Source organism: Melanerpes formicivorus, unplaced genomic scaffold, assembly GCF_026170545.1.
Source record: "Melanerpes formicivorus ecotype bairdi unplaced genomic scaffold, bMelFor1.0.p_v2 SCAF_29, whole genome shotgun sequence".
NCBI classification, from domain to species: domain Eukaryota; kingdom Metazoa; phylum Chordata; class Aves; order Piciformes; family Picidae; genus Melanerpes; species Melanerpes formicivorus.
This window is the reverse complement of record NW_027142381.1, coordinates 4,203,196-4,218,332: the sequence shown is the minus strand read 5'-3', so window position 1 is coordinate 4,218,332 and position 15,137 is coordinate 4,203,196. Positions and strand designations below refer to the sequence as shown.

Sequence of the window (15,137 nt, the reverse complement as noted above, 5' to 3'; positions counted from 1 at the left end):
CTCTTAAGAGTGTCACCATAACCAGCTTGCCTTGGCTAGGAAGCGTAAGATACATCCTACTCATACGGATCTGCACTTACTATGAAAGCTGTATCACATGGAAATGACATTTTGATGCTAGAAATAAACCAAAGCAAATTAGATGGAGTAAGGAGGACTATTTTGAGAAACACTTCTCCTCAGTTAAAGGCAGAGCAGCATATGTCAGATGATACACTTTCCTCACAGATCCTACTACTAGTTCAAGTAGTTTCCATCACCTTTGCAAAGATATTTTTGTCATGAAGATATTGTTGTTTCGGCAAAATGCTGACTGCTGCAGGACAACAGCCAGTTACCATGCATGTGGCTCTAAGATGTACTTTCAAAAGTTCTGCCTGCTGATGCTAGAGCCAGCTGCATAGCAAGCCTGCTGTACTGTGCTGAACACTCAAGAGATAAGATTGTAGGACCTGGAAGCTCCATTCCCCACTGACTGGGAAATGGGTTATGAGGGATCCAGCTGGGACTGACCAGGCTACAAAGTCATTGAACAGCTATGTGGTTACACCAACACAGACCTTAAAGACCAGCCCAAGAAACCAAGTAAGCATGGCCAGCCAGATCGTGGCTCATTTCAGGAGTCTCTATACTGTTTACTGCACCTACAGACAAATATCAAACCAAGTTAAGGTTTAAGAAGTCTCCAGCACTGACAAGCCACAGAGGATAAGATGCGTATTCATTGGCCAGGAAGAGATGTGCCTTGCAGCAAAGGGAGAGGCTGTCTTCCTCGAGAATCTCGCTCCTAGCACAGGGAAATGGCACAGGATCCCAGCCCAGGCTCCCAAGCTTGAGCTATGAAAACAAACACGCTTCCTTTGTTTGAACAGAGCCCCGGCGAGCCTTGCCCCGAGCACACCAGTGTGCCAGCAGAAAGCCTCCGCAGGTACTGCAGCCATCCGGGGTCACGCTCGCTCTTGCAACACTGTGCCTGGAAGACTGGAGGAAGAACACAGCAAGAACCAAACTGGTAATAACCTCAGCATTTCTGGTGTCAGGCTCTGGGGAATTCAGTAGAGCCAACACATCTGGCAGCCATTTTGAGGAGGAGTGAAGGGTTTCAGAGGCCTCCGTGTTCCAGGCGCTCCAGAAATGCAGCGCTCTGCATATATGTGCAGACATACCTGCAGCTTATGTTTCTCATTTCCTGCAGGACTTGGATGAAGAAGAGATCAGGCTCAAGACGAAAGCACCAAAGCCTCAACTACTGGCTGCTTTACATGAAGCCTCAAATGTTTGACTTGAAGCAGTAACTCCCCCCTGCCCCACATTAATCTTTTGCTAACAGAAGCAGGGAAAGGGGCTGGAAGGAGGAGAGCAGCAAACGATCCCCTGTGTGCTTGCTGCGGCATAAATCCATTGTGAGTCCTATAGAGCAGGCCCTGCAATAGCTCAGGTTTTACTCCTGCTAGAGCCTTGGATCTGCAGCTACAGCCAGCACGGATTCATGTGTCTTATTCCCCCTCCCCACCCAGCACCCCAGGGGGAAAAAGAAAAAAAAGAAAGAAGGAAAGAGAAAAAAAGAAAAACCACCACAGACTTTGATTTGCTCATAGTGAATTTTAGCCCTCTGAAGCTCCCGACGAGCGTGCCTGAACCGCTGGAAACATGTCTGCCCCATTCCAGCACACGCGCGGCGTGCCAGGGACCCACACGCTGCCAGATGCCTCTGGTTATTTGCTTTAACTGTTACCTCAATCTCATGCATTTTACAATAAAACAATTAACACCACGGTGAATCTTGAGAGGTGCCTGGAAGAGTCAGAACAGGTTTCTCCTTAAGTGTGTTATGTTATCCTACCATTTGTTATGACTGAACTACGTGCTCTGCAGCCATCAGATCCTACGTACAGGCTCCTCCTAAACAACAACTCAGAGAAGTATTTTAATGAACGCTGCCACCCGAAAGCCTGTGGAAGGAGGGGGGAAAAGATTAGTTTTAGACCAGCAGCAAGCTTTTAGCTCTCAAACTAGCCTCCTGAGGTTTTTTTTTTGTTTGCTGTCAGGGCCTAGCTGTTATAGCAAGTGTATTAAAAGACTGATTCTGCTTCTCCTGGTTAATGAACTGTTCATCAAGGCAGCTCTCCGCACTAACAAAGACTGATGAATGCTGCTCCTGCACTGCCGGCCCCTCTGCAAGCAGAGAGCATTTCCTGGGTCTCAGCATAAAGCCAGGGAAGCGCTAAAGAATGCTCTTTTAATTAACTAGTTATAACCACATTCTTCAACCTTTTAATGCAAGCATAAGAGCAACTGATTTTTAAATCTGAGCAAGATACTCCATCTTCAGAACCAAGGTGAGAATGAGCGCTTTGGCAGGAGCAGCACCGCCGCTTTCACAGGTTCATTAGCATGCAGATCTCCAGCCTTTAGAGTCCGCTGCCAACAGGACCGGGAATTGCACAGCACCAACTTTATCTTCAGTTACAACACATCTCCTTTCAGCTACACACCAATCAGCTGTCCTGTACCATTTCACTGAATTTCTGTTTCGAAAGCTTCCACTTTTGTCATCGCAGGCAGGAGCGGTGGCCAGTGCTGCTTCACCTGCAAGGTTTGGTGTCACCCAAATCTGCTCAGCAACACAGGTTTCTGATTTTAAGACAAAGACTGCTCTGAAGAACTGAGGCTGCCTTTCAAAATTAGCCTCTGTGAATTCAAGGAGATGTTTATCAGATGTTTATTCCAAGGCACGGGTACAAGATCACCTGCTGTAATAAAGGACTCGTGGCTGCTTCTAACAAACACTTAAGTAGCATCTCCTGAAATTCAAATTGGATTTGTGCTGCCAGGACTTGCTCTCGTTACCTTTTGCACTAACTCCCATGGTCATTCAGTTATGTAAAAGCTCCCTAAGTAAAATTTAAATGATGATGATGAAATTTAAAACAAAATAAAATAATCCACAGGGGCAATCTGCATGTTAGGAGTTTTTGTCAAGCAAACAATACCACCGAAGCCACTTAGCTTTTCAATTTCACACCCTGGAGCTCTCATACCTTAGATCAGATGCCTGTTGTTAGGCTAAATCCCGTAATTACTCTTCACTTTGCTGACCTCAATAAATAAGTAAACAAATGCTCAAAGGATGGCACCTTCCTCAATACAAACTGGGCCACAGCTCTCAAAGGAACCAGTTATAAGCAAACCTGAAGTTATTTACACATGACATTCCTGGTGGCCATCTTGCGTCAAAGGCGCGTTGACGCTGCTCTGGACCCAGCAGGCTACAGCCAGCTTCTGGGCTGGGATAATGGCAGCAGGAAAACACAGTGGTGTCTAGCAAAGCTTTCTTTGATGTCAGCAGTTTTCAACAATCAGACTCAGATATTTTTTTTTTTCTGTGCAGGGGAAAACAGTATAACTCCACCGAAGAAAAAACGTAGGCAGGAACGTTTTTCCTTCTTCAAAATCTTCTCAGTAACTTACCATGAGTCAAAGACAGGCTTATAATGAAGGATGCTGGTTATGTTTGCCAGTTAGATAAAGGAAGAAGGCTTTTAGCTCTTCCTTTGGACTCCTACTTATCCCCCAAAGATGGATAGAGCTACAGCTGTTCCACTAGCTTCATAAAGAACAAGGCTCCCTGGCTTCCTGCAGCAGGGCCTCTGTGGCAGCCGTAACTAAAACAAACCAGGAAACCAACCTCACTGTCAGTGCATCACAAGCGCCCCATTGAGAAACAGAGAGAGTTGCATCACTTACAAATGCAGTTCTTGGAAACAGTTTTACTGCACCCAAGTTACACACTTCTGTCCACAGCTGCTCCAAAACCCTGCAGGAGGAAGACACCTGGAACCCAGAGCTCAGAGCCTCTACCTTACACACACACAAAAAACAGACAAAAAAACCCAACAGCTGCAGCTGGTTTCAAGTTCCTCCCAAGTGCAACTCTTTTACCTTTTTATTTCAACTCCTGGATCAGCAAAGAGTTTGCTATTTTCTGAAGACAGAAGGCAGATTTCATTACCTTAGAGATGGTTACTAGGAATACTGTCAGCTGTCTATTCCAGCAATGCCAGGATTATCCCTCAGAACAAATTACTCAGTGAAGGTCTGCAAGTTCTGCTCATTAAGATGGATGAAGTCATGACACCCAGGAGTGCAAGAAAATCTTCCTGATGAAGCTGAAGGTTTCTCAAGTACCAGTGTGGAGAGCAGCAAACTTTAGGCATCATTTTAATTCTTTACAGACCTCTGAGCACAATCTGCTTGCACTACAACTGAGTTTCAGGAACTTCCTGGTCTCAATTAGGCTCCCCTGAAAGTTCTACCCACTTGAAGCCAGAAGTGCAGTTCTCTAACTACAGAGCACCCACTGCTATACTTTCAACTGTGGCCCTGAAGGACCTAGTGAAAACAGGTTGATAGCAGCCAGCAAAAGGTTGTTTACATTGAAGTGCCAATCTTTGCCCTGCATATAAAGAGTTCTAAATTAGTAGCCTCAGTAAGACCTGGACATCACTGGACAGGTCACTACATGATGATTTTGGCTGCACTGTGCAAGGAAAGAAACTGAAATGAGCATGTCACAGGTCACCAATTAGGCCATCATCTGGAACACTGATCTGCTTAGCCTGCATCTTTCCAACAGCATGGCCAGAGCTCGAAATAAGGGTTCAGCAACAGACAGAGAGCAGGATTAAAACACTGTTACATGGCCAGACAGTGAGAAGCAAGATGCATGCAAGGAAAAAACAATAATGTTACACCAAGACAATCTGTCTAGTACTAGAGCAGAGGGAAGAGCTGAACTCATCAGAGTTTAAGAAGTATTGCCAGGTACGCTAGATCCCAAAATTCATTCACTGCACGCTTATTTCTATCTTCTAAACCAGTCAGTGCTCCACACTGCAAGAGCAGAACACATTGTGCTGACCACAGCTCAAGTCCCTGGCAGCAGCACTACTGTGCTCTGAAGAACCAGGTGTTCCCTCACGTGCCAAAGCACCGCTCTGTTGTGAGGAGGAGTGTTTAGTGGATTTTGAAGCCTGTGACAAACTGCTTCTGCTAGTGTCATCCTGGGAGGAGAGATCTAAGCATAACCTCGTGAAAGTAGGTGTTAACTACCTCACCTTGCTTCCCTCGTTGCCAGGGCTCACCAGGGGTCCAGCCTCCTCCCCAGGCACTCCCACATGGGCAATCATGAGACTCGCAGGGAATCAGAAAAGTTCCCTCCAACGTGATGCAGTAGAACATTTTTGTCTCAGACCTGACAAGAAGGGCAGTCCAATAAACTGGATAAGCACGTAAACATCTGATCACCTGATGTCATTAGTTACTTCTATTTACAGGAGGAACCTGGCCCACAGAGACCATTCCTTAGGCAACCCATTAGTTACTACCCTCCTTAACCAGTGGAAAAAAAACTGCTTTTATAAGATACTAAATTTCACTATGGACAGACCCACTTACACAGCTATATACACAAATGGGCATGTAAAAACTGTAGAGTTATCACCTGTACTGCACTGAGGGGCTTTGATTTATTTTTCATTAGTTTGGATGGTTCTGAACTCTGCTATTGGGGATACAACTGCCAGAGAACTGTCCAGCTTTGCATTTGTAAGCAGAAATCAATAGGAAAACTTGTTGACTTTGAAAAATGTGGGTCAGGCCCAGAAACTGAGGTATTCTGCACATCCAGACTCCTGTTTCTTTCCCATGCACCACCCCTGCCTGCACTGCAGACAATAGTAACAATAGCCTGAATTCAATGTCCAGATTCATTATTAAGTGTTCAGATCTTTACATAGATCGTGACACATGGGGCAGCATCAGGGGGAAGAAAGAAGGCAGAGGAACAACACAGCTCTAGTGAGAGTTGCTTCATCCAATCTGGTTCTTCAAAGAATATTAAATGAAGAGACATCTCCGGGGGGGGGGGGGGGGGGGGGGAAATAAAATAATCAAAACACAGGTCTGTGAGGTTTCTGAAGAGTGCACACATTCAGCTCTAGCCATATAGAATGTGTTCAAAGGAGACAGGGGTGAAAGGACAGAAGCAATATGGTGGAAAAAAAAGGAAAGCAGCACATCAGAAGAGGATGAAGGACAGGCTCATAAAAGCAAAAGTATGAATCTGTCTTCATGCAGGCACAGGAGAAGTATAATTCATGTACATGTGGACTAGGCTTCCCCAAGAACACTGGGGAAAAGGAGGAAAAGAGCAGCAACAGCAATATCCACCCTCAGAGCAGGCTATACATTCTTTTCTGCCTTTTCCAGATCACCTTCATACTCTGCCCCTGTTGTGATTCTAGGCAGGCCACCGGCAAGTTCACGTGATGCCTTGCCCGGAGACAGAGGCTGTACAGGCAGGTGTTTCACACCAATCACTGGTGCTTGCCAGAAATTCAGCATGGGGTTTTCAGCCTGCTAAATTACGTCCTCAGGCCACCACTTTCTGCAGGGTTCAAAGTCGGTAATCTCCAGCTCCATCTAGTTTACTTCAAGTGACTCGTGCAGAGCAGACGTCAACAGAAATAGGTTAGAGCTCGGTTCAGGCGCTCGATTTCCCCCAGCTGGCTGAGATGCTCTTTGCCTTCTGTACTCAAGATCCAATACACCAACTGAGAGAGTGATTTACAGGATTTCTTCTTTTTTGTTTTCTTTTTTTTTTTGCCTATAGGGAATATTTACTCCATGCCCTAAAAAAGTGTTACTGTGTTACAACCGATACCTGCCAACCCCATTATTAAAGGGAAGGTACCACACTGTTCTTACTTATCTTACAGTCACTGGACAGTGCAGCATTCCTTTGAGGAAGCTAGGCAGACATCTGGTGAGTGGTGGAGTTGGAGGCAGTGTAAATTGACTGCTGTAAGAAGCAAAAGCTGGCTCTGACAATCACAAATCCCACAAGTTGAGCCAGTAACCTGATGTGGCAAGCTGCTTTTTGCTTACACTCACTTCTTTCAAATCCAGCGCTTCACAGCCCTATCACAAAGCCACAATGTATCCTCAGATAACAGCAGCATTTTCACAAGTCACTTCCTGACTGGTTGAAAAAAACAAAACCCAAACCCTGAAACAAACCCAGGTACATCCTTCCCACACATGATTTATATTCCCATAGGCAGCACTCCCTAAATCTTCAGACGCTGTAACACTTTCTTTCAGGAAGATACACTTCTTTCCTCTGGTGGAAGCAACTGCTTGCTTGCTTCACAGCAGACTCTTGCTGCTTGCTACCACCTCAAGGATTAGTAAGGGCTCCAGAGCACAGAAGAATCTCAAGGACCTGACACGTACTAGTGAGTCAGTCTAGCAACAAAAACAATCTAACATCCGCTTATGTGGGTCAATAAACGGAAGAATTTATGTTAGTGCCTCAGCTATGTAGAAAACCTCTTTCAGTACTGATGCTACAACTGAAATCTTGAATTGACTCAGCCTGTCCTACACAGAGAGACAGGAGCCCTGTCTGTGGTGTAGGTGTTTTTCACACCACCACAACATCTACAACCCAAATCATAAAGGTCTGTTTTAGGGGTAAAAAAAAGCCATGTTTGATCCTGACTCTTACTATAGAAACATGGATCTGTGTCTGACAAGAGCACGGCGACACTTGGCACCCCAGGTGCCCGTCCAGCCGCTCCTGGAGCGGCACAGCCAGATGTCAGACAGGCTAATCATGACTGCTTCCCCTCTTACCACCCCACTCAAAGCAACACTGAGAAATGGAGGGAAAGGGAAGAATCATGAAAGCACTATGATTCTGTGTAATAAACACAGTAACCCTCCCTAAGATCCGCAGGCGGCTGCACAATCTAAACAGCACCGAGCTTGTATGTGATAAGAAGACACAAGGCAAGCAAAATGAGAGTGAATATATTTACAAGATAGTGCCAAGATCTCCATAACAAACAGTCATTAGCAGATTAGTATTACGAATCTAATCCAATTAAGAATTTCCTTTGCAAATGCCTGGAGGAGCTGGAATTCCTCTGGGAAGACCTTTCCACGTTTTGAAAGGCTATGTGAGTCATGCCTGCAGGTCTGACATACCAGGAAAGACCAGCTCCAGAGCAGCACCAACAAAGCACTAAACCCCACCTCGAAACGAGCTGCAGCATCCTAGGGAACTTGAGGAGTCAATTAAAAAATGGACCCCACAGCAGCAAGGAAGAGACTTCTCAGCTCCACAACTCCCAGTCGACAAACTGGCACCTTCCCAAGCAAAGGGACAAAACAGTGGAGAACTTCCCTTATTAACAGCCTCATACTGTGTCCTTTTAAACAGCTCCAGGCCATTATGGATGTTTGACACAATACTCATCCATACAGCAGCCATGTCTGAAGACAAGGCACAAGATAAGCAGTTGAACATCCTCCTCTTTGGTTTTGCCAGAATCCTAATGCCTTGCTCCTACCCCTTTCCGCTGATGCTGAGAACAGCAGCAGCAATCCACAGTTTGATTTGAATGCCCAAGCTCTTGCCCACACTGCAAAATCTGCTCACGCTCAGTTTAACACCAGCAACACACACACACAGGTGGGAAGAGTGGTTTGCAAGCTCCCCAAATTAGGTTAGCTCATCAAATTCTTACTGTGAATGGTTTTTCTGGTGCCCTCAGTTGAAGTTCATAGATTTAGGCTGACCTTATCTGCCTTCGCTTCGAGTGATTTAGGACAGAATAAGGAGAGCAAAAGATCTCAGTGGTGCTGGACAGAACTGCCAAGCCTGATCATGTTACCACATCTGCAGGCACTGCGCAGTGACCCTTCACACCAAGAAACGAAGCCAGAGCAGCTGCTTCCTTCTGGGTTTGGGAGAGAGATTATGCTGGCCCCAGTGCTACCAAAATATCAGAAGAAAAGATACAGAAAAACAAATATATACTTAAAACAATATTATTTTAACTAACTATCAGTTAAGACAGATACATTTAAATTAATGTTTGGAACACAAGGGGCTCAGACTGATCTTCCAAATGCAATTGTATAAAAGCAGGGCTTTGCAAGTCATTTAATGTAAAACAACCCAAAACCCAGATAAGCCTCAAAATAAAAACGTTCTGCAGTTAAACCATAAGATTATTTTTTCTAAGCTGTCAGAAGTGCCAATGAAAGATGCAATTCAATGTACTAAACTCCTGCTCCTCGGCAGTTCCCCGTTAGGTATGCCACTTTCTGGACATCCTGCTACTCCTTTGCAGCAGCAGATGCTTCAGACCATTTGAAGTTTCTGAAGTTTCACCCGAAAGCCCTCGGGCAGCCAAAGATGCCCCTTAAGAGAAGGATTAGCTAAGACAATAGAGAGCTGATGATTCCCTCTCCTCACACAGAACAGATATCCAGGTAAAAAATCCAAAGCCAAAGACCAAATGCCAAGATAAGGTAGGACATTTTAGACCTGAATAAGGTGGGGAAAGAGTTATTGATGTCCTAGCAGTCAAACAACTTTTTTCTGTTCTTTGTGCAAAACACTTGAAGTGACTCAGAAAATATGCAAACCTCAGGTTAGTTTAGCTTGTCCTCCTCTTTGCAGAGACATCTCTGTTAGGCCAGTTCTTCGACAACAGTGCTTTGGCAAAGACTGCCAAATTGGAGGGGAAACGGAGCCAAATGCTTCAAATACAAACACCAAGAGGCAAGTGCTGCAAAAAGCCTGATGGAGCCAGCAGCCCCCAGTAAGGATGCAGCCTACCTCTCCCATCACAGTCATAGGGTGATCCATCAGCTAAGGGAAGTCTTTTAGCTGGGCACCGCTCACAAAACTGGTACTGTCTGTTTACCGTGATAGGCAGCTGGTCAGCTTTAGGCAACTCCAAGTCACTTTGTCATGCTAGCAGGGCTTCACAGCCAGCAGCATACCAGTTATAAAAGGGACTTGAAGAGCAGCATTCGGTCAGGTTAGCACATTTGAGCTCCTCCAACCACGAACTCTGGCAGTGAGACTTGGAAAAAAAAACAACAACAACAAAAAAAAACACACCCAGAAAAAACAAACACAAAACTGTTCTGTGTTAGTTCTCCCTCCTGTTGTCACTCCCCTCCCCCAGCTTGTTAACTAAACTTTTCCTCTCCCGGGGATCTTCCTAATCCTTCAGCGAAGCTGTAATGAATTTGCAACATCAGTCACTTTGTAAACCAACTTCAACGTGAATCAAGTTTACCATGAGCTCAAGAAAATAAAGGGAATTTAACAATCATATAGCCAGGAGGAGGATATAAAGGGAGAAGAATAGAAGTGGAACTGGAAAATTGGTTTTCAATCATTTAAAGGAGCGTACACCATTCCCAGGGGCCTGGGTTACTGCAGAACATCAGCATGAAAATGCACGCTGCACCATTACCCAGAGCAGCAGATTATGAGCAAACAGCGAAACCAAAAGGCAGACTTCAGAGCTAAAGATCCCACGTTCTGTTTTCAAGAATTATTAAGGAGAGGGAAAAAAAAAAAACCAACCCTCTGTACATACATTCAAACTTGAAGACATTCACTTGACTGTAATATTAATCCAAGCGTGTTGAAACTAAGTATCTGGATGGGATTTAAAACTTACCGGTGCCCCTCCCAGCGGGCAAGCTCACCGGCAGCAGGGCTGGTAGCCCTCCCGGGCCATGGATGCTTACAGTACCTGCAGGAGTTTTAAGCTGAACTAGCAGTTCTGAGATGGAGTTGTGAGAAGAGACAACACCCTGACAGATGAATTGGGAAGCCACTTCCACCCACATTGACTCAGGAGAGCAGATGTTCCCACAGTGTATCAACAAAACTTGTTATTTACCATCAGAGATGTGTAACACTATCAGACTTGGGAAGTTTGGGGAATTTTGGCCTAGTGCTGTCTGCTTTTCTGCAGAAGACAAGAGGTTTGGGTACTAAGTTGAAGTTAAGGCGAACTGCTGAAGTTTGAGAATCACACACACCTAATGAAGCCAATTTTCTCACTACAGGTTCAAACAACATGACGCAGAAGAGCCTTCTCTAGACAGGAAGATACAAGTTTATGGGCCACTGAAGCAACCCACTGCATGACTTGGGCTGATCACACCCTTGCCATTCATTTTCTACTACAGCATGGCCACTCTTACACAGTTTTATCCAACTGATTACAAACCTCAGACCAATTAAAGAGCAGCTCTTCGGTTTTTTTTCCCCTCTATCGATAATAAATGCAACTTGGTACTAAACCAGACACTCAGAGAACAGGTAAGCTGTCAGCACAATCCAGCCAGTAGGCCTCAGCAGTATATTTAAACTGCTATTCAAATGACTTCAAAAAAGCATTGCACTACAGCTGCTCTTCTTTAAAAAAGCCCAAAGAGAGACAGAAAGGAAGTTGCAAGGGCTGCCTTCAGGCTGAAGTTTACAAGCAGAACGGAAGTTTACTTCAAGCAAGGTGTAGGAGCTAAAGAGAAGAAAACACAAACACAAAACCTGAGTATCCCTTTGAAATAACTGGCTCACTGGAAGGACTTGGCTGAGCGATGGACAGAGGTCCATGAGCAGTGCAGAATAACTGGGTCCAGGCCATGTCACCTCTTGCAGCAGGGTCTGGGCTACACTCAAGAGAAGATACTCTAGGAAAGGCAACAAGTGAAGAGGTGTAACCAGAAGCACTCCTTCCATTTTTGTTCTGAAGAATGACTAATTAGCCATATTTTTTTTTCAGTTACAATGCATCTAACTCAAGCAAACCAAAGCTTTACAGATATGTGATTTACACAACTGTTTCCCACTCAGAAACTGCAAGAACCCTGCCAAATTAAACCCCAAGATTTAGCCAGACTTAGATATGCACAGCGCTGTCTCATTTACAGATAGGTTTAACTAGGATCCACAGTCAACCTGGAAACTCTACAGCATTAGTCACTGCTCTTCCACCTCAAAATGGGAAGTTTTAGCCATCACCCCAGCCTCAATGACAGAAGGCTGAGGATCTGTTTGGCAACATCTGAGAGCAAACACTGACTTTTAAGCAACTATGCCTGAGAGGGGAAAAAAAAACAACCACCCTCAAAGCACATCAAGAATGCTGGACAAAAGTAATAATTAGTGTCCACCCAGTAAATATTAAAGGATGTGCACCACCACCAGTAGCACTTCCTCAGGGTAGGAGGGATGATGTCATGGCTGCACGCTGGAGCATTGTCGGGTTCATCTGGCTACATGCTGCTAACGGGACACTCCCTACAAAACGGTGACCGCACAGTCAATTTTCCTGGTATCAGCAATCAGTTTAATAAGCGTTCAGAGACCTGCAATTAGCATATAAACACACCAGCAAACCACCAAGCTGCAGAAGAAGAAGGATCCAAAAAGAACACCCCCCCCCCCCAAAAACAGCAACAACAACAACAAAAGAAATAAAAAGGCAAAGAGAAGACATCTCTAACAGGGTGGCAAACAAAGCTCCAGAGCATGAAAGAGAAAAAGGAATGTGGTTAAAAAAAAATCTCCCCTAAGGAGGAATACTCTGTACGCCCGAGCTCCAGCTGTTTGACTCGCCCCGCTCCCTCCTCCACTCCATTATCCACTCTGGCTGCGCTAATTTAACACAAACCGCCGGCGTCAACTGTTGAAGGGGAGATCGGGGTGAGGCGGCCCCGGGTGAGGCTGGGCTCCCGGTGCAGAACGGGGAAAAAAAACTTTGGGGAGGAAAGTTGAGGTGCCTCTGGCAGGTCGCTTTGTGCTGAGAGCTAAGGAAGCTGCGAGGGAAGGCAGCCAGAGTCCTTCCCTCCTGCAGCCTCTGCCGACCAGGGCTTTGCCACCGCCTCCACAACGGCACCTCACGGCTCCCACAGGGCACCCAGATTTGCATGCAGAACGATTTGCCTTCATCAACAAAGCCACGCAACTCCCAGCAAGAGGGGATCCGACTGCCCCCAGTTCACAGCAAGTCAGCGACACGGAGGAAACCAGCAGGTCCACAGAGTCCGGAGGAAAAAAGGAGGGAAAGAATAAAAGCCACCAATTTTAAAGTCTGGAGGCCCGCATTTCCACAGGGAAGGTATTTTCACGTTTGAGATACTGGGGGAGCGCTGCAAGGGTTTGGAAGTTATATATGCAGCCAAAATGGCGCTGAGAATAAAAATATAATTTAAAGGAAGGTCGCCATATTGTAAACAGTGAGGCAGGGAGACACAGAGACAGCAACCTCCATTATTCCCAGCAGCTGCAGCAGCACGGAAGCGCTGGGAACGTCAAGGCCTGGTGCAGAGACGCCACCGCCGCTCCCCCCTCTCCGGACAGGACCCTCGGGAGACCCCCCCGCAAAAGCAACCCACCCTTGGAAAGGGCTGAGGAAGGGAGATCGGAAGCTCCGGAGAGGGAAGGTGGAAGGCCAGGCAGGGGCAGCACCAAGGCAGCCAGGCCGCACAGGCAGCCGCCTCGCTCCTCCTCTCGGCTTCTGCTCAGCTCCAAAAGAAAGGAGGGTGGGTGAACCCCCCCCCTACACCCCCTGCAGAAAGCAGCAAAGGGCCTTTTCACCGCGGATTAGTTTCGGGGGGAAGAACCCGTGCGGGGTTTGCACCTCCTTTTTGTTCCCGCCTGCAATACCCGGCCCCATGTCCTTTCTCCCCTCCTCCCCGGGCAAGGCAGGAAGCTAACGGGAAGCGGGAGCAGTTGGAGGAAAGGTGCTGCCAGGGCCAGGACAGCAAAATCCGCAGAGAGACAGCGCCGAGCCTTACCAGCACTGAAGGTGGAAAGCGGCGGGGCAGTGATCGCAGCACAGCAGATCCCCTCCTTCCTTGCAGCTATCGCAGCTATCGTGGTTAGTGGCCCTGCCACTTCGCCTGGGCTCCTTCTCGGGCCTCCTGCTCTTTTTTTCCCCATCTTCGCTCTTGGGGGGAGCCAAGAGGGCTTGGATTTGCTGCACATGCAGAGACAGACAGACAGAGAGGGGCTCTGAGGGGCTGGGATGGACCCTGACCCCACGTGCCCTTCTCCCAGCTGCCTGCCGCGGGGAACGCGCCCCGGGCCCGCCGCGGGGGGACGGGGGGACACGGCCATGGCACGGCCTGCCCCGCCCGCCAGCCCCGTGTCCGGGAGGGCCTCTCCCGGGGATTGGGTGAGCTGCTTCTGTCCCTCCGCACTTCCTTCTATGGCCACGGGGCTCCGGGGGGGTGGGGGGGGGGTCCCTCGCCATTTTGCAGCCCCACGGCCTCCCCGGTCAAGGCCTCCTCCCCCTCCTCTTCCGCGGCTCGGGCCTCACCTCCATGAGCCCCCCGGAGGTGTCCAGGTCGTAGACGATCGTCTTGGTCTCCATCTTCTCCCACATTCATCCAGCCCGGGAGCGGCCCCGAGAGCCCCCCCCAGCGAGAGGGAGCAAAGGAGGGGGAGGGAGAGGCGACCCCTCAGCGGCAGCGGCTCCGCGTCGAGGAGGGGGGCGGCGGAGGGGCGGGCAGGCGGGCGGCGGGGCCTAGCCCACGGGCCGCTGCGGCTTGCCCGTCGTCCTCCTCCACCTCCAGCCGGGCCCAGGGGCGGCTGCGGGGGACCCCGCGCCCACTGCCATGCCGCGTAAAGGAAGGGAAGGAGGAGGGGGTGCGGCGCGGCCCCGCGCCCGCCGCCGCCGCTCACGCACCGCGCACGCACCACACAGACACAGGCGGCGCCGACGCTAAGGGCCCCGCCGCCGCCGCCACCGCGCCGCCCGCGCATGCGCAGACCGCGCCCCGCCGTCGGGAGGGCCCCCCCAGTCCAGCGCCTCCGCCCCGCGCGCAGGCGCGGCCCCACGACACCTCCCGCCCTCAGCCCTGGCGCCGCGGGGAGGGGATGAAGGGAGAGGGTGTCCCGTTCCGGACACTGAGCAGGCGCAGCTACGACACCGCCCCCCCGGGCTCCCGTCGCGCTCCGCCCTTTTCCCGCGCAAGCGCGGCGCAGGTGGGACAGGGAGGAGGGTGGCGCGCAGGCGCGTGGCTGCCGTCACGTTCCTGCGCGGGAAAGGGGGGGAGTGGGGAAGTGCTGCCGTCGGTAACGTCAGAACGCAGGGCGTGAGGGGCGGGGCAGGGGCACTGCTCCCGCCTGCAGGGGGCGCGCGGTGAGCGGCGCGGCGAAGGGGATGGGACCCTAGTAGTGACATCATCGTTACCGAGGCCACGCCCTTTAAAGCGGCAGGGGCGGGGAGAAACGTCGTGGGGATGCG

At 48.8% G+C, this 15,137-nt stretch overlaps 1 protein-coding gene across 1 annotated transcript in view; it reads right to left on the bottom strand.

The window, feature by feature from the left end:
* The window catches only part of PHF12 (PHD finger protein 12), a 31,448-nt gene extending 16,838 nt beyond the window's left edge, over positions 1-14,610 (bottom strand). Inside the window, exons 1-2 of the mRNA XM_068154546.1 lie at positions 14,208-14,610; positions 13,684-13,865 (exon numbers count right to left, since the gene is read on the bottom strand). Coding sequence (XP_068010647.1) covers positions 13,684-13,865; positions 14,208-14,273 — 248 coding nt within the window. The 5' untranslated portion in view covers positions 14,274-14,610. The remainder of the gene's footprint in view (positions 1-13,683; positions 13,866-14,207) is intronic.
* Positions 14,611-15,137: the final 527 nt, after the last annotated feature.